At 52.4% G+C, this 19,237-nt stretch overlaps 1 protein-coding gene across 1 annotated transcript; it reads right to left on the bottom strand.

The window, feature by feature from the left end:
- Positions 1 to 11,352: 11,352 nt before the first annotated feature.
- Positions 11,353 to 19,049, bottom strand: NENF (neudesin neurotrophic factor). Its single transcript, XM_070395979.1, has 4 exons — positions 18,866 to 19,049; positions 15,922 to 15,982; positions 12,790 to 12,893; positions 11,353 to 11,854 (listed from the first exon to the last, which is right to left on the bottom strand). Exons 1-4 carry the CDS (start codon positions 19,028 to 19,030, stop codon positions 11,678 to 11,680), a joined length of 507 nt encoding a protein of 168 aa, XP_070252080.1. The 5' UTR covers positions 19,031 to 19,049; the 3' UTR covers positions 11,353 to 11,677.
- Positions 19,050 to 19,237: the final 188 nt, after the last annotated feature.

Raw genomic sequence — 19,237 nt, forward strand, 5'->3', positions numbered from 1 at the left:
ACAGCGAGGAGGGCTGCCTGAGTGTCCCTGTGGCTCTGGGTCATCTCAGTCAGGTGCCCACAGCCGTGGGAAATCACGCCCTGAGTTTTATTTTACCTGCTTGGGTTCCGTTACAGAAATGCAGTGTTGATGCCCAGCCACAGGTGGAAGGGTATGTAAGTAAGCCCCTTCCCCAAGTTTGGAATTGTGTTTCGGGGCCTGGCTTCAAATGGGGTCAGAGGCCCTGGGCGGGCAGGGGGCAGGATAATCTCCCGTTCCTAGTTGTATCCTGGATGTATTTCTTGCTCAGCTTGTTTGTTCGAGGGGGAATGACTTCTGGGACACAAAGCCATCTCTAAGACGCCCAGTGTTCTGGGCAGCCTGGGCCTCCCTGCCCTCCTGACCCTGGTGCTCTGTAACGTTGACAGGCCTTCCTGGCGGACAGCCCTCCTATCAGACAGGTGAGGGTGTGAGGCTGTGGGAAGAGGATCAGGCTAGAAGGGCCTGCAGGGCCACAGCTCTCCTCCTGGGACCTGCAAACCTGTTGCTCCACATTCCTGTGGCAGGTCACCGACTGCCAGTGCTGCTCCCATCCTCCCCTCTCTCAGGGGCAACCCGCCACCCCCACCCCCACTAATGTGAGCTCCCCGGTGTCCAAGCTTCCCCTCTTCCCGGCCTCCCACTCAGCTCACACCTGGCCCTGCTTTCCCAGGACAGAGGCGTCCCTCGGGATGAAGGCTGGATCTCGTGCCATCCCTGGCTTGGGGCAGGCAGGTTAGTTCAGCTGGTTGAAGGGTGAAAGTAGAGATCTGGGTCCTGGGACTGACTCTAAAAGGCCAATGTTATGTCCAACAGAAAAGCCCCCCAGAGCCCCTGCAGCCACCTCAGGATGCCCAGGGACACCCACCCCATTGCTGACAAAGCCCACACAGTACCAAGGAGGGTGGGCCACACACCTCGGCCAGGCCAGCCGGGCCAGGAGAATGCCGAGCAGGCCATGCTTGGTGCCCACAGTGGGATGGGGCACTTCACCAAGGGGGCCCCTGAGGTGGTAGTTTCAGTGGGGGTGGGTGAGGGGGCAGTGGGGGCCAGGCAGCCAGCCAGGGGACCCACAAACAAAGGCATCAATTTGTGGAAGGAACCAACATGTACCAGCCCCTGGCACATAGCAAATATTAAATCAATGAAGAAGGAAGGAAGGAAGGGAGGGAGGGAGGGAGGGAGAGAGGGAGGGAAGGAGGGAGGGAGGGAGGAAGAGAATGAATCAGTTTAGTTGGGTAATTCTTGTCCTTTAGGGAGGAAAAGAAAAAAGAAACAATCACCAATGAAGAGTATTTAATTGAATGATGTTACTGAATAAACGGTTTCAAGCTTGTGAATATTAAGCCCTTTAGGAGACAATGAGATGGCATTTGGAGAGGAGCTTTCTGTATGTGTCACAGTCCCTGACAGGTTCTGAGTAAGCATCTCACCCCTGACCCTTGCTCCCTCCCTGGAGCTACACTAACCCAGTGGCAGGGCTTTCTAGAAGGCCACCTCCCTCTCACCCACTGAGCTGGGAGCCTAGTGACCCATCGAGGCAGCAGGGCCTGAGCTTCCTGTGAGGGCAGGCCCGGCGTCCCTGCAGGCAGTGACTGTCACTCTTGGAATGCAAAGTCAGCCAGCCTGCACCTCTAACCCTCACATCCATTCCTCCCAGCGCAGGGAAGCCCCATCTACTGGGAGGCCATTCCCTGGGTTGCGCAAGAAGGCTGCGGTGTGCCTTGTGTAAAAAATGGGGGTTAGATAAGCTTCGTTCTCACGGAAATCAAGGTTATGCATTTATTGGGAGTCTGTAGCTTCTGGGCCCCACCCTGTTGCTGTGTCTGTTGCTTCTTCAGCTGGACTTGAAGGGATGGGCAAGCAAAAGTGTCTGAGGCAGGGATGGGGGGCGCCTTAGTCATATGTCAGCTCCAGGGGGAACAGGGGGTTCCCAACAGACCTGGTCCTGCCCCAGATGTGAGAGGAACCAACACGTACCCGCCCCTGGCACATAGCCTGGCTATATACCCCCTACCCCTTCAGACACCGTGAAACTTCTGCAGAGCTGCTGGGGTCTCCTTCAGCCCATGCCTATGCCTTAGAGCAGTGGTCGGCAAACTGCGGCTCGCGAGCCACATGCGGCTCTTTGGCCCCTTGAGTGTAGCTCTTCCACAAAATACCACATGTGGGCGCGCACGTACAGTGCGATTGAAACTTCGTGGCCCATGCGCAGAAGTCGGTTTTCGGCCTGGGCGAGTCTATTTTGAAGAAGTGGTGTTAGAAGAAGTGGGGGGTGTCGGTCGGGCGGGCGGGCGGGCGGGCGACGGGAGACATGGCACAGGGGCACAGGCAGGCCGCTAGATACGCAGGGGAAGGCGGGGCGGGGAAGCGCGTGATTCATGCACAAGTTGAGGATGGGAGAGTTGGAAGGGCTGGGCCTGGGCCCCCACAATGCCACTGTTTTGTCTGATATGGAGTGGGCCTCTGCGACCTGGGTTCAGCACCAGCCACCACACACGATTTCTGTGGGGAAATCGAATTCTGAATCTTGGACCCTGGCATGCAGAGGCATGGGAGGCCAGGATTGGCAGGGAACTGGTCCTGAGGGGAGGGCGGAAGTCAGCCCAGAACCTGCAGTGGCTGCTGGGCTGGTTAGAGGCCCTCCATGGGCACCAGCCCAGGCTGCTCCCCTGAACCTCCAGAGCAGCCCCTTGCCCCTCAGTCTGTCCTCTGCACCTTCCATCCCCCTCCCCCCCCCCCCCCCCAAAAACCAACCTACTGACTAAAGCTTGTTACTTCAAAACCAACACTCAGGCCTCTTCCGTGGTCTCTCGTGGACACATGCACATGGGACAGAAAGGAGGAGGGACAGCTCAGGGACTACTGGTGTTGGCCACTCAGTCAGCCTCTAGCCAGGCCCCTACAGGCTGGTGTCTGGGGAAGAATGGTGCCTGAGGTGACAATCGAGTTGCCTGATGGGACATTCTCAGCTGAGGTCACAAGACGACACTCTGCATCTTGTTTTAGCTCCCACGCTGGCAACAAGTGGCCTTTTCACGGTCTAGTCAGTGGCATACAGGTGCGTGCCTGGGCCCAGCTAGAAGAAGCTGATCCAGATCTCCTGGGCTTGGGCTCTGGCATCTGTGGTTTTTCAAAGCTCCCCAGGCGATTCTGATGTGGGGCCAGGGTGGGAGCCCCTGCAGAGATGCCTCGAAGCGCCCAGGTGAGACCTGCTGGGCCTGGACAGCCCAGGTGGCGATCTGGAAACAACGGGGAGGTGATGAGTAGCGTGATATCGTGAAAAGAACGTGGGCCTGACGAGATATGAGGGATTTGAAGACTCTTTGTGACTTCAGGCAATCATCTAACATTCAGGGCCTCAGTTTCCCCACCCATAATGTGAAGATAGCACCTGTGCGTGGTGGGGTTTTGCTCTAATATTTAGACATGTCTTGTAGTCTTGGATGCCAAGAGTCTACTGGTGTTTTTTGAGAAAGAACTCATTTCAAGAGAAAAGGTAGATGGTTTTGGCCAAGAGTGATGAGAACATACTTGGGGACGGAACAGAGGAGGGACAGCTCGGGGGACCACTGGTGTTGGCCACTCAGTCAGCCTCCAGCCTGGCCCCTACAGGCTAGTGCCTGAGGAAGCCTGTGTACCCGAGAACCTTGGTGAGACTCGGGGAGCCTAAGGCCACCAGCGTGGGAACTGACATGTGGCCCTGGGCAGAGAGGCAGAACCTTCGCCTCACGGGAGGGCGCCCTGCACCAGGGCTGTCTGGCTCACTCTGTGGAATTGGTACCTGCAAGGGCAACATCCACCCAGCTGGCCCCTCCCCCGCCCCATGTAGCACCTGTCAAGCTTTGGAGGCCCCAGGGCAGGTGTTGCGGATGTCACAGCAAAGAGCCGAACCCAGAGGCCAGACTCAGTTCCCCAGCTCAGGTAGGTGCCTCCTGGGACAGCCTCAGAGGGGACACCCCAAGGCGGAGGCAGGCACCAAGCCGGAGAAAGACTGACAGTTCCTGTTCATAGGACCATTGTTTACCCGAGACTTGTGCAGCTGGGGACATCGAGGTCCCAGATGCTCGAGAGTCAACTGAGCGGGGAGCTATGTGAGGTTTTGAAGAGGCATGGAAAGGCCTGATGGCACAGGGGGTCACACCAGTCCTTTCAGCAACACCCTGGCGGTGCCTCCTCTGTGAGCCGGAACCCGGGCATCTGCGGGGCACCTCTGCCCTGAGGCCGGCGTGGCGGAGGGATGTCCACTGACCCAGGACAAGCTGGCCCTTCTTTCGCAGGGGAGAGCTCTAACCATCTGCCTGCAAGGCTAGAAAGACAGCTTTGGTCTCCCCTGGGCCAGGGCACAGAAGGCCTCCTGAGGCCCGGAAATGGTTTGGGCCTCCTGGCACTCAGGTCAGGGAACGCTGAGCAGCTGGGATCAGAGAGCACCCCCCTCCCCTCCTCCTGCCGGGCCAGTGAGGCAACCAAGGGAAGCTTAATAACTCCATATTAAAACTTAGGAACAGAGTGTCCTGAACAGGATGGGACTCAGCATCTGAGGGAGGGCACCTGCCAGCTGGTGCTGATATCTCTGGGTGAGGGGGGGGACCACAGAGTTGGTTCTCCGAGTGTTGGGAAACTGCCAAGTGGGTTTGGCTGCTGCTATGGGAGGAACTGCTGCTGGGACAGAGAAGTGCTACAGGACGCAGGCAGGAGGGAGGCACCCAGGAGCAGACGCTCCTCTCCCCTTTCCAGTCCTCTTCTAGCGCCTCCTACCAGCAGAGCCTAACAGAACAGCAGGCAAAGCCAATAGCAGTTGCCCAGGGCCAGTCCAGCACCACCGACAGGAATGAAAAGGAAGACCTGTGTACCCGTGGGCTGGAGTTGGCACCTGCTCTTGTGCACATGTGCGCACACACACACACACACACACAGATGCACACATAGAGATCCTCACACAGATACAGATCTCATACATATATCACACACAGATGTATACACATACAGATACACATACATGGATACATATGCACCAATACATACAGATATACATAGATACAAACAGATACACATGCAGATATAGACACACAAATACACACACAGATACACACATGGAGAGATAAATACACACACTGAGGTATACACACACACCAGAACCACAAAGCGACTGGATCGTGTCCTGCCCCTTGGGTGTCAGAGCTAAGCCAGCAAAACTCATGGCCCTGACTGGCAGGTACTTCACTGATTCTGAACCTCCAGCCCCTGGGCCCCATGAACCCCTAAAACAGCTCCTGGTCTGTGACCCTTCTGTCCAAAGGAAGCTCAGAATTCTCCATCTCTGGGCGGCCATGTGGGCATGTGAGGGAAGACACATCAACAGTGCTGGCCCCACTGTCCTGCAGGAGAGTCCTGGGAGCTCGGGGGAGCAAGCTCTGCACCACATTGCTCTGCACACGGGAAACACAATGGAACTCCTTGACTAACAGGAGGTTCTCGCTAAACAACGCTCTTCGGGTCTCTGTTAAATGTCACCGCCTCGGGGAGATCCTCCCACCCACTCTGTCTACTCGGGCCCCTTTCTCACCCTATTGCTCTCCATCACTGTGTTGTCACTTCCCTCAGGGCACATGTCATGACATGCAATTCTATTTTCTTCGGGTTTGTTTTTTTGCCCGACTTCTCCCCTAGATAGACTCACAGGGGCAGGGCCATGCCAGTTCCTTCCCCATGATACACTCAGGACCTGGCCCAGAGCCTGGCACTTGGTAGATCTCCATAAGGGTTTGTCAGATAATCGACTTAAAAATATCAAACGGTTCTAGACGAGGAGCGAGAGATTGAAGGATGGTGGATCTCTGAATGTGTGGTGGGTGTGGCATAAACAGAAGAATGTTATGGAAGGCGGCTGCTCTCCTCTCTGACAAACCATACCCAGTTCAAGAGGATGGCAGTCACCCTCCGGAGCATGTCTGCCGCGCTGTGGTCCTCACCCAGGCTTCTCATCACAGCTTCACTTCCTCACCCTCTGAAGACATTGGGCTCACTGAACGCTAGAGCTCGTGGGACCCATGGGTCCCATCACAACCACCTGGGGACATTGAAGACACCAGTCTGCGGGCCCCACCACTCGTTTCTGATTCTTTTGGTCTATAATTCAGTGTAGCCTAGTGGGTCTCCAGAAACTCAAGCTTAAGCCCTGACTCTGCCACATGCTGTGTGAACCTGGGAAAGTTACTTAACCTCTCAGCACCTCGATTTCTCCACCTGTAAGATGGAAATAACGGCATCCCAACCTCAGAGGTTTGTTGTGAGGATCCAAGTCAACCCTGTGCCTAAAGCTCTTGGTGCAATGCCGGACTCAGAGTAAATACTGAATAAAGGTAGCTATTATTGTCCTTATTATCTCACCACTAGTTAGCGGCTGACATGGGGCGAGCATCCAACCCTCCTGATCCTGGATCCAGTGTTCTTTCCAACACGTCACTCTGAATGTGCACACAGCCTTCCCTCTGAGGCCAGACTCAGTCCTTGGCAGAGAGAACACATGGCTGCTGCCCTGGGACCTTCCATCAAACCGTGCGGTAGAGAGCTCTGCCCCTGAGACCCGAAAGCAGCGCTGAGCCCTGAAGCACAGGTGGCTGGAGGAAGAGGAGTTCAGCAGTGCCACCCTTGGGTCCTTCAGGAAGCCCTCTGGCTGCTGCTGTTAGCATTTCATTAGGGAACTATTGGGAACCAAAAATAGAAGTTCTTAAGGGAGCTTAATCCCCTGGGCTTTCCAAAACAGCCTCTGGAGAGTTCCAGGCGTCAACCACCAGGGGGCACTATCGTCCCGTGAAAGTGGTTGCTGATGCACAAAAAGTGGTCAGATGTTTCCATGAAAATCCCAGCCCCCTTCAGCAGCCTCATGGCCCAGCCTTGTCTTGCTCAGGACCCTGTGACCAGGTCCCCACAGATCACCAGCTCCTGGCCCTAGGGAAACCTCTTGTAACTCAGCCCCTGCTCTCCTCCTTGGGGACCCTTAAGAGCAGGGACAGTTCTTGCATTTATTTTTCTGCATTTATTTTCCTGGCCTCTTCCCCCACCCCATCCCTCCTCCAGGACCTAGCACAGTGCTGGACACATGGTAGGCTTGCAATACCCACCTGGGCAGCAGCACCAGGAATATGGGGCAGGTGGGCCCAAGCAGCCCCCAGCCATTGCTCAGCTGTCCTCCAGGTGTGCATCACTAGCCCCATGGCCATCCTTACCCTCTCCTGTCTGTGTGGCGGTTTGCAGCTGCCACCATCAGGCTGTGAGTTCCCACAGGTGGACCTGGATCACACTGCCTTCCTTGGGGGCTCAGCATCCTGAACTCCATCACACATCCTTCGTCCAAGAGAACTTTTTTCAAGAGAAGGCCAGGAATTTGAGAGTCTCTGCTACAGCCCAGCGTCCTTCGCCCTAATTCCTGCCCTGGGTTGGGCCTCCCCCAGCAGACTGGATCTTCGGGTATAAAGAGCAGAGTGGAACAGAGTGAGACATGCGTTGGATCCCAGCTCTGGGACCTATTAGTCGTGAGAGGCATGGTTTCCCTGGCGAGTTACCGCTCCTTCCTGAGACAGTTTGTCATCTGTAAAATATTCATACTCCCTTGCCCAGGATCAAACGAAAGAGCAAATACTGAGTGTCGGCCCATGGCTAAGGCCAAGCGCAGCGAAGTGCCACTGTTGAGATCATCATCGACACAGCAGTGGGCGTGGACCAGGGGCCCACTGGGCCACAGCAACACCAACTAATGTGGTGAGTGGGTAGAGGATGCAGGAAGAAGGTGTGGCTGGGCGGGATGAGTACAGGGCTTGCTCACAGCCAAGAAGATACAGCAAACTGAATATCCCAGGAAGTGGGGATGAGAGGGAAGCCAAAATCTCACCAACAAGACAGCAAAAGCATGAGTGACCAGGCCAGCTCCAAATAGGGCCACCCCCCAACACCCGCTGGAGACCTAGGCTTCCACTCTGGGACACAGGACACCGCAGGGTCCCACTCCAGGCTCTGCCTCCGAGCTCCCTCTCAGCCGCTGGGTTTTCCTTCTCTTGGTTCCGAGAGCCCCACTTCCCTCAGTCTGCAGCTCACTCTGCTTCACCCGTTGCCAACACTTTTCAGTTCTCCTCCCCCAGCACCCTCCACAGCTCGTGCCCCCGACTCCCACTTCCCGGGGCCTCCAGAATCTCGGCCTGGGAGTCCCAGCCCTCTCCTCCTCCCAGAGGGGAGTCATGGTGGTGACCAGAGCAGGGTCTCAGGTGGTGCCTAGACTGAGCCGAGGGGGAGAGTTGGAAGAACAGGCCCTGGGCCTGGCTGGAGGGTGGAGCTGGGCCCTGAGCCAGGGCGCTGAAGACCTGGGCAGAGGCCCAGACAGCCCAGGTAAGGTCTGGACAGGCCCTGCACATTGGGCACACCTGATACTAGGCCAAGTCTCTGCAGCAAGGCCGAGTCTCGGGCGGGTGGCTCCTGAAGTGAGGCCCTGGACTGGGCCAGGCAGTCAGAGGAGGACCTCAGTGACCCCACAGGGAGGGGAGGGGCAGCCACGCAGCGACTGGCAGGGATGAAGTCTGAGCAGGTTTCAGAGCAGGTAGTCTACAGGAAGCCACGAGAGGAGAGGCAGCTCAGACAGCCCCTGACCGGCCGGATGGGATGGGATGGGACGGGACGGAATGGGATGGGACAGGACGGGACGGGACAGGATGGGATAGGATAGTTACCTTTGGGGGAGGGTTTTCTTTCCTCCCAGCCTCAGGCTTTCCCAGATTGTCCATGCTGGTTACCATCTGCTGTGGTGGTTGCTAGGGAAACCACTTACTATTTTTATATGTTCCCCACATGACAAGGCTGTGGAAAGGCTCAGGTGTGGTAGGTCCAGAAGTGATCCTGAAAGCGATGCCCAGCAGGCTGGGCTGGAGACCTTGGCTGGAGGTTGGCAGCTGTTCTGATGCCCCAGGAAGGGGTCGGGTATTCAGACCCACATCCCTGAGTGTGGATGGGAGAAGGTCACCAGGGAGAGGGGTGACCTGGGTGTGAGGGTACCAGTGTATTCATTCATTCATTCATTCAAACACAGGAGGTGCTGGGCATTGTGCTAGGTTGGCTCAGGACCGAGGGGTTTCCTGGGATGCAGGACTTCCAGTGCAGAACCTGGAAAGTCCAGAAAGGTTGGCCACCCTAGATGAGGCTCTCCTGTTTTGGGGAGATGGGCTCATAAGTAGGCAATTACAGCAAAGTGGGTGAGTGTAAGCTGCTGGGGACCCCAGAGGTAGGGAAGGCTTCCTGGCAGAGGTGTGTCTGGACTGAGTCTTGTAAGGAGGAAATATAATCCTTTAAAGCAGGGGTCCTCAAACTACGGCCCACAGGCCACATGCGGCCCGCCAAAAACATTTATCCGGCCCGCCGGGTGTTTTTGCCGCCGCTGCCTGTCCTGCTTAGCAGCCGACTCGTCCCGGGCCCGCAGTGCGCATGTATGGAATGTCTGAGGGACAGTGAACTGGCCCCCTGTTAAAAAGTTTGAGGACCTCTGCTTTAAAGCAATATATATATATATATATATATATATATATATATATATATATCAAGCAGATGTGGAAGTAGGGGCCAACGGGCAGCAGGCTGTGGGCTCCAGGATCTGTTTCTTTCTTTGGGTCCTGCAGGTGCACAATGATATGAACCCCCCTGCCAGCCTGTGTCCCTCTCCTGAGCTGCACCGCCCTGTGTGGAGCCTGTTCGGGCTGCCTGGTTTTCTGTGTGCTTGGTCCTGGTCAAGGCTGATGTGGGGTCTCCACATGAGACTCTCATCCAGGAAAGACCCTTACTGGGGTGCAGGAGGCCTCTGAAGTGCAGGGCCGGGAATGGGCAGAGCTCAAGGTGCTGGGAGAAGGAGCGGGGAGTGGGGAAACAGTGGTCCTGGGCCACTCCCAGGTCCTGACGGCGGAGACCTTGCCTACTCTGCAGAGATGGGCCCTAAGGAATGGAGTCCTAGCCCACATGCTGCTTCATGATGCAGGAAACAGGTGGCACATACGTGAGTCATCTCTTGAGTGTTCTGAGGACTTCTAACCATTTGTATTCATTTCTACATCATTTGTTTTGGGGTAAAAAGTCCCAGTGAGGACTACCTCCGCCACATGAACAACTTTGGCCTGAATTCCAAGCCAAAGAATTCTGCTTAATAAGTTCCAGGCCCGTTAGTCTTGGATGGCCATCAAGCTCCCAGCTTCCTGAATGGAACCCAGGAATTCACCATTAGACTCTCTAGTCTGAACACACTAAAGAGTAAAGCAGAGGTCAGACCTGGTCCTCAGAAAGTTCTCCTGAAGGGACTGGTGAGGCAAAAGGCGGCCTTTTTCCAAATACCTCTGGGCCCATCTGTATCACAATCTCCCGGGAGCTCGTTAAAAATGCAGTTCCAAGCCCTGGCCGCTGAGGCTGTTGGTTGAGCATGTCCCATGCACCAAAAGGTCACCGGTTAGATTCCTGGTCAGGGCCCATGCCCGTGTTGCAGGCTCAATCCCCAGTAGGGGATGTGCAGGAGGCAGCCAATTGATGTTTCTCTCTCTCTCTCTTCCTTCCTCTCTTTCTAAAATCAATAAAAACCTTTTTTTAAAAAAATGAAGTTTGCAGGCCATGTTCTAGAACTACCTGGGGCCTGGCATCAGCATTCTGACCAGTCACCCTAGAAGATTCTGCTGCTTAATGTACAAATGCTCTTTTGGGGGTAGCTGCTATTTATTTTAATAAAAGACTAAGTTTTTGTATCAAAGAAATTCATCTCTACTGTAAAATCTCCAGGATGAGTCTATAACAGGGATCCTCAACCTCAGCACATCTGACATTTTGGACCAGATAACTGCTTATCATGGCGGACTGTCCTGTGCATTGTAGGATGTTCAACAACATCCTGGGCACCGGAGACCAGTTGTGACAACCACAAATTTACAAATATCTCTGGACACCAGCAAATGTCCACTAAAGGGGAAAATCCTCCTCCAAAAGGGATTTCCTTATGAAATCAGACCCGAGTCTAGTGTGTTGGGTGTCCTTCACTGTCCTTGAAATGACCTCCAGGCCAGGCTCTGCCCACACTGGACCCCAGCCCTCCACTACTGAGCAGGCTGAAGCCAGTTCACTCTCTTGGCCGTGGAGGGAAACCAGACTCTTTACTACCTCCCTCTCCCTTTCTCTATCCGTCCACCTAACCCTCAGCTGTCAGCTCGTGGGTGCCCTCTGCTGCCTGGCCCCCTCACAGGCAGGCGAGACAGAGAGCAGGAGGCTCCCCATTACAAGTGGTGCTGATGAGGCTCCAAGGAGAGGGCATATGTGGAAGAATTCTTTTATGAAAATAAGTTTATTTCTGTGCTTATTCTAAAGCAAACATGGTCACAGTAAGAAATGTGGCAAGTACAGAAAAATAATAATGAAGAAATGAAAGTCACTGGTTAATTCAGCCACCCAGAGGGACCCTGACGAGGCTGTCACTACCACCCGGGCTGGCGTGTGGGCAGGAGACCAAGGTGCACAGAGCACGTGACCCAGGACAGTAAAGGCATTCGGCGTCCCGGTCAGACGTCTGCTTTATTCAGACCCAGGTGACCAGAGAGCCAAGCGTCTCTCTGCCTCACCCTCCCAAGAACCTGCTCCTACAGACAGAACATCAGAGCTCGTCCTTTATGTCAAAATGGGGCTGGTCTTCGGGCTTGAAGTCCAGGTTGGGGCTGCCGTCCTCGTTGAGGATCCTTCGGGCCGTGTAGCCGACGATGGGATATTTGGCTTTGTACACTTTGGTGAAGACGTCATCCAGGGCTTTCAGCTCCTCGGCCGTGAGGCCCGTCTTGAGGAGAAAAACCCAAGAAACAGGGGTGGGGGGTGGAAATGAGGGAATCATGCTTGGCACGGCCTTTTGCCAACCCCACCCTACTCTCCCCACACCCCTCGTGCAAGAGAAAAAACACCTCAACAAAACAAATAATGGACAACTGACTTTGTAAGAGACAACCCTGTGGGGTGGGGAGTGATGCGGGGTGAGGGGGGCGGGGGGGGGGGGCACAATGGCTTCATTGTGTTGTGCTGTTCAACTGATGTAGGAATTCAGGACCCCAGAGGACACCCAGCCTGGGACAGGACGGGGGTGCACTGGTTCATTCCACGGCTCCCTACGTCCTCCCATCATAGATTTATACACCCTCCTAAGTTCTTAATTTGTTTCTGTAATGTGGCAGTTTAAGAGTTTGGCTCATCAGAGCACAGCTGGGTGAAGGCCAGCCTTTCTGTTGGGATTACACAGGCACTGAGGTGGTTTTAGTTCATGCTTCCTTCTCCTTCACAGAAATGTGAGCGCGGAGGAGACTCAGCTTCTCAACCCCGTTCATCCCCTGAGCTACCGAGGGTGGCCTGGGGAGTGGGTCGCAGAGACTAACAGCGGATCTGTAAGAGGCGGGGGTGGCAGTGCAGACTGTCAGGGCTGGGGCTGCCAACTCCAGCTGGAGCCAAACTGTGACGCTTCCTGAACGTGATCACGAGTTCACGAGTTTGGACTTGACCCTGGGGAGCCACGGAGGGTTTCTGACCAGGAGTGGCACCGTAGGATATCTACTTCAAGAAAACAGTTGGCCGCCACACCAAGTGGACTGGAATGCAGCCTAGTTAGGAAGATTTGCTATTGTAAAAAGAAAAAAAAAAATGAAAGAAAGAAAGAGAAGAAAAGAAAGAAAAGCAGGCCATGGCCAAGGGGTGGAACATGAGACAAAGGCTCAGAATCTGGCTCACGGTGTCATGGGTGAGGTCTGCAGGATCCAGGGACATCTTGGCTACTCCTCTGGTGGAGTCCTTCCCGGCCAAGGCATTGTAGGGAGCTCCTCGTCCATAAAACTCTGAAGCGGGGAGGAAGGAACAGGATGTGAGTGTGGATGTGCACGCAGGGCAGCCAGGAGGCTGCACGTGGCAGTGGCCGGAGGGGCAGGGGGTCTGAGATCCAACCCGATCCTAAGAAAGGCTCCAGGCCCGAGGGGAGGGAAGGCAGTAACCCCCAGCCATCAGTTTGGATTCGAGTAATTCAGAATATGGAATGAGTCGCACATTGCTGGGCTGAGATACAAAAATAATCTCTTAAAAATATTTAAAATCCAAGCAAGGAAAATGTTCAGTTTTCTTAAAAGTTGGGAGAACCACCCCGGCTGGCTGCTCAGTGGTCAGAGCGTCATCCCACAAACCAAAAGGTCTCAGGTTTGATTCCTGGTCAAATCAATGTTTCTCCTCCCCCCCCCCCCCCCCCCATTCACTCTCTAAAAAATTAATGGAAAAATATCCTTGGGTGAGGATTTTAAAAAAAGTTGGTAGAATCTAAGTTTATTTCCATTCAACATCCTTTGTTTGGTATCAGACAATGAACCATGACGAAACTACTTCCATAGCATTTGTAGTTACCAGTTGGGAAACCATGAAATGGCATTAAAATGTTCTACGATCCCAACTCTTTTTTATTTTTTATTTTTATTTTTCGCTTAAAGTATTACAAAGGGTATTACATAAGTGTCCTTTTTCCCCCCCCCGCCCTTGACAAACCCCTACCCTCCCTTACCCCCCAGTGTCTTATGTCCATTAGTTATGCTTATATGCATGCATACCAGTCCTTCGGTTGATCTCTTACTCCCCTCCCTCCTGCCCCCCAACTCTCTCTGGCCTTCCCACTGCAGTTTGACAATCAGTTTGAGGCAGCTCTGCCTCTGTATCTATTATTGTTCAAAAGTTTGTAATGGTCTTTAATATCCATGAATGAGTGAGATCATGTGGTATTTTTCCTTCATTGACTGGCTTGTTTCACTTAGCATAATGCTCTCCAGTTCCATCCATGATGTTGCAAATGGTAGGAGTTCCTTCTTTTTAACAGCAGCATAGTATTCCATCGTGTAGATGTACCACAGTTTTCTAATCCATTCATCTACTGATGGGCACTTAGGCTGTTTCCAGATCTTAGCTATGGTGAATTGTGCTGCTATGAACATCTGGGTGCATATATCCTTTCTGATTGGTGTTTCTGGTTTCTTGGGATATATTCCTAGAAGTGGGATCACAGGGTCAAATGGGAGTTCCATTTCCAATTTTTTGAGGAACCTCCATACTGCCTTCCATAGTGGCTGCACCAGTCTGCATTCCCACCAGCAGTGCACAAGTGTTCCTTTTTCTCCACATCCTCTCCAGCACTTGTCGTTTGTTGATTTGTTGATGATGGCCATTCTGACAGGTGTGAGATGGTACCTCATTGTTGTTTTGATTTGCATCTCTCGGATGATTAGTGACTTTGAGCATGTTTTCATATGTCTCTTGGCTTTCTGAATGTCCTCTTTTGAAAGGTGTCTATTTAGATCCTTTGCCCATTTTTTGATTGGATTGTTTATCTTCTTTTTGTTAAGTTGTATGAGTTCCCTATAAATTTTGGAGATTAAGCCCTTATCAGATATGACGTTGGCAAATATGTTTTCCCACGAGGTGGGTTTTCTTGTTGTTTTGTTGATGGTTTCTTTTGCTGTGCAGAAGCTTTTTATTTTGATGTAGTCCCATTTGTTCATTTTCTCTTTAGTTTCAACTGCCCTAGGATCTGTATCAGTGAAGAAATTGTTTTGGCATATGTCTGAGATTTTGTTGCCTTTGTATTCTTCTAGAATTTTTATGGTTTCCTGTCGTACATTTAAGTCCTTTATCCATTTTGAGTTTATTCTTGTGTATGGTGTAAGTTGGTGGTCTAGTTTCATTTTCTTGCATATGTCTGTCCAATTTTCCCAACACCATTTATTGAAGAGACTATCTTGGCTCCATTGTATGTTCATGCCTCCTTTGTCAAAAATTAATTGAGCATATTGGTTCGGGCTAATTTCTGGACTCTCTATTCTATTCCACTGATCTATATGTCTGTTCTTGTGCCAGTACCAGGCAGTTTTGAGAACAGTAGCTTTGTAATACAGCTTGATATCTGGCATTGAGATCCCACCTACTTTGTTCTTTCTCAGGATCGTTGCAGCTATTCGGGGTCTTTTTTTATTCCAGATGAATTTTTGGAGAGTTCGTTCTAGATCTTTGAAGAAGGCCATTGGTATTTTAATGGGAAGTGCGTTGAATGTATAGATTGCTTTGGGTAGTATGGACATTTTAATGATGTTGATTCTACCAATCCAAGAACATGGTATGTTCTTCCATCTGTTTATGTCTTCCTCTATCTCTTTTTTCAACGTCCTGTAGTTTTCTGAGTAGAGGTCTTTAACCTCTTTAGTTAAGTTTATTCCTAGGTATCTTAATTTTTTTGGTGCGATGGTAAATGGGATTGTTTTTCTGATCTCCCTTTCTGAAAGTTCACTATTGGTGTATAGAAATGCCTCAGATTTCTTGGGGTTAATTTTGTATCCTGCTACATTGCCAAATTCATGTATTAAGTCTAGTAGCTTTTTGATGGAGTCTCTAGGGTTTTGTATGTATAATATCATGTCATCTGCAAATAAGGACAGTTTTACTTCCTCTTTTCCAATTTGGATGCCTTTTATTTCTTCTTCTTGCCTAATTGCAATGGCTAATACTTCAAGTACTATGTTGAACAGGAGTGGTGAGAGTGGGCATCCCTGTCTTGTTCCTGTTCTTAGGGATCCCAACTCTTTGTAACATTTTTCCTCTCACTGCTTCAACTAGGGTAAATCATCAAATATGGATTTGATTCCATAGGAATGGGAGCCAGGGAAGGCTCTGAGCAGGAGATGGACATTATTAGGAAACATCTGCCCAACACTGGCAAAGATTGTTCCCTCCATCTGGGGACAAAGGACTTGCCCCGAGTTCCCTCCCTCTCCTCATCCCTCCAGGGCCCACCCTGCCGAGCGCCCCAGAAATAAGGACTCAGAAAGCCAAGCCACTTACCCTTCCCAGAAGTGACATCAAACACCACGCCCTTCACCGCCATGTAGATGGGCTGATCTTCCTAGAAAGCAGGAGAGAAGCTGTGAGGAGGAGGAGGCAAAGAGCCCAGCGTTTCCAGCTCAAGTTAGTAACATCTCTTCCCTCCTGGGCTGAACAGAGAGGAGAGGAGCTGGTAGAGTCGCAAAGCAGCTTCCGTAAGGCGTCCTCAGCATGCTCACCCCTACCTGCACCATGGTCATGCCCACTCACAAGAACTTGGAAGAGTTAGAAATATCATGACAAGCCCATGGCTATACAGTTCTTTTTTTTTTTTTTTTTTTTAAATCAGGAACTGAAGCAACTCTATGTAGACAAAAATTCAAAAGAATATTAAATGACGAATTATTTAAATCATTCCAAATTTTCTTTCATCTTCGTGAAAGAAAATGAAAATGTACATACATGGACATAATTAGTGTAAATTATCTATTTTATGTATTGCTTCTTTTTTAAAATATATTTTATTGATTTCAGAGAGGTAGGGAGAGGGAGAGAGATAGAAAGATCAATGATCAGAGAGAATCATGGATTGGCTGCCTCCTGCACGCCTCACACTGAGGATCGAGCCTGCAACCTGGGCATGTGCCCTGACTGAGAATCAAACCATGACCTTTTGGTTCATAGGTCAATGCTGAGACACAACAGCTGGGCATGTTTTGCTTCTTATAGGTGACGTTACTTCATATAAACATTTGCATGTATTGAAATAACCAAAATGGCTGTCCCTTAAACAGCTATATTTCGTATTAGTGATACTGTGTATCCTGTTTGTTTAGCTATTCTTCTACTTTGGGTATTTGGGTGGTTTCCAATTTCTTAGAACTATCAACAGCAGAATTATGAATATCTTTCTACGAGTTACTTTCTAATTTGGTGAATTATTTCCTTGAGGCCTGTTTCAATATGTGGAATTCTTGGGCCAAAGAATATGAATAACATAATCGCCTTTTATATTTTATCAGTTTGTCCTTCAAAACACAGTTTACCAGCTAGGAAAATACAAGTAATGCTGTTTCCCCAGAGTTCTGAGAAATTCTATACTTTATTTTTTGTTGTATTCCTGGGTATACAATGTTACCTTAATTTCCTCCCAAAGGAGGAGAACACAAGAGCAGATGGTGCGATTTTCTAGCCTCATGAAGTTGGGTCAGGTTGGGGTGACTGGCAGTTCTCAGACACCCAGGACTTGGTCTTTCCTTTGTCTGAGCCCCATCCAGGGACAGGGACAGCAGCCAGGTGGCTCACAGGCCAGGGTGAGGGTGGGAGTCACAGCTGGGTGTACAAGAATTTCAAAATGTCCCAAAACATGCTGCTTGGCGTTCTCTGGAGTTCTTGCCTTCATGGAGCTTGAGGTCAAGTGTTTTCATGACCACAGGTAACAGACAGAGAAAAGCACTTCGCACATCACCATCTCATTTTATTCTCACTCCCCAAAAATCTATATAGAGTGGGAACTCTACATATATAAAATACATAAATATATTTTATTGATTTTTAGAGAGGAAGAGAGAGAGGGATAAACATCAAGGATGAGAGAGAATCATTAATTGGCAGCCTCTTGCATGCCCCCTTCTGGGGATCAAGCTAGCAACCCCCGCATGTGCCCTGACCAGAAAAACAACTGTGACCTCCTGGTTCACAGGTGGATGGATGTTCAACCACTGAGGCACACCAGCCAGGCTAGAGTAGGAACTCTTATTCTAGCCATTATGATGGTCATTCAACCAAACACTTAGGGAGGTGTTGCTGTGAAGGTATTTTGTAGATGTGATTAACATCAACAGTCGGTTGATTTTATATAAAGGAGATTATCCTGGATAATCTGGGGGCACTGATTACATCAGTTGAAAGGCCTTAAGGATTGAGTTGAGATTTTCCTAAGGAAGAAGAGAGCCCAGAGTGGGCTGCGGCGTCAGCTCCAGCTCAGGCTTCCGGCCGTCCTTCCTGCAGCCTGCCCTACAGATGTTAGACTTGCCTAGCCAGCCCCCATGAGCACATAGACCAATTTCAACCGCCCCTCCTCCCTTCCTCTGCCTGCAAACATCCAATGGGCCCCCTACCCAAAATATTCTTTGTTTACCCGGCTTCCAGCTCAAGCTTCCCTCTCTCCTTCCCTCAGTTAAGTATGAACCAATTAAAAACCAAAGATTTTTTTCCCCTCTGTCCCCATCCTGCAGCCCCTGGTAGTGCTGCTGCTCGTACCCCCCACACGGAACTCTCTCTCCTTGGGTTCTGCGCTGGGGCCCCTCCAGATCTCGCCCAAGTCTGGAGATTCACTAGTAGGACTGGACTCAGCATAAGGTTGTACTCAGAGTAGGGTTACAGCGATGTGGTAAGGACCCACCGCCTAGCACAAGAGAAAAGGACATGGGGTCTGGAGCAGCGGTTTTCAGCCTCAAGGGCACGGGCGCCAGGAGCAGGTGAGGAGTCAGCTGCAGAGGAGGCCTGGGACACAGGGGCAGGAAAACGAAGTGCAGGGAAAGCCTGGATCACCGCTGGGCGAGCCCCAATTCCCGCCGGACCCAGGAGCAGGCTCAGCTCCCTCCCTCCCTGCCACTCCCCCCAAAGAGTAGGCAGAAGTGTCTGCCCCCCAACATTCTGAGGCTCCTTACAGACCACCAGCCAAAGTGCGTCTCGAGGAGGCAGCTCGAGGGAAGAAAGAGGACAGCGTGGGTGGGGTCTTCTCGGTTAGTGCGGTGGGAAAGCTGGGCGCCTCGTTTGCTGAGGACTCCCCCTTATCCCTGGGCGGCCATGGGGCCTGGAGAGAGGAGGCCGGGCAGGCCAGGCGCCCAGCTCCAAACCCGGGCTCCGGGAGGGGGCGCCCGCCGCGGCCCAGGCCTCCCCGACGGAGTGGGCGGCCTCCGGGTCCCGGGCCCCCGCGCCTCGGCCCGAGCTCCCCGCGTACCTCCTCCCCGCCGTAGTGGGCCAGCTCCTCCTCCGTGAAGAGCCGCACCGGGGGCCCCCGCTCGGCCGGGCGCGGCGTCTGCCCGGCCCGGACTGCGGGCAGCCCCGGGGCCAGCGCCAGGGCCAGGGCCAGCGCGGCCAGCGGTCGCAGCCAGGCGCCCGCCATGCTGAGCGCGCCGAGCAGGGCCAGGGGACTCGGGCGGCGGGGCCCGCGCGCTCCGGCCCGGCCCGCCCCGCCCCGCGCGCTCCCGCCCGCAGCCCCGCCGCCCGCCGCCCGCAGCCCGGGGCTGGAGTCAGCCTGTCCGCGCCGCTGGAAACAAACGAGGATTGCAACCCAGCGCTCCTGACTCCAAACTGCGGGCTGAAAAGGGAG

Source organism: Myotis yumanensis, unplaced genomic scaffold (genome assembly GCF_028538775.1).
Source record: "Myotis yumanensis isolate MYYU_CA2020_CCGP unplaced genomic scaffold, mMyoYum1.0.hap1 SCAF_17, whole genome shotgun sequence".
NCBI lineage: Eukaryota > Metazoa > Chordata > Mammalia > Chiroptera > Vespertilionidae > Myotis > Myotis yumanensis.

Bases quoted from the DNA above. Each gene is read 5' to 3' on its own strand.
- NENF (XM_070395979.1), bottom strand. From the start codon at position 19,030: ATGGCGGGCGCCTGGCTGCGACCGCTGGCCGCGCTGGCCCTGGCCCTG. The intron at 12,894-15,921 runs GTAAGTGGCTTG...TCCCCGCTTCAG, and splicing joins TGATGTCACTTCTGGGAAGG to AGTTTTATGGACGAGGAGCT. The intron at 11,855-12,789 runs GTGAGCCAGATT...TTTCTCCTCAAG, and splicing joins CAGACCTCACCCATGACACC to ACGGGCCTCACGGCCGAGGA.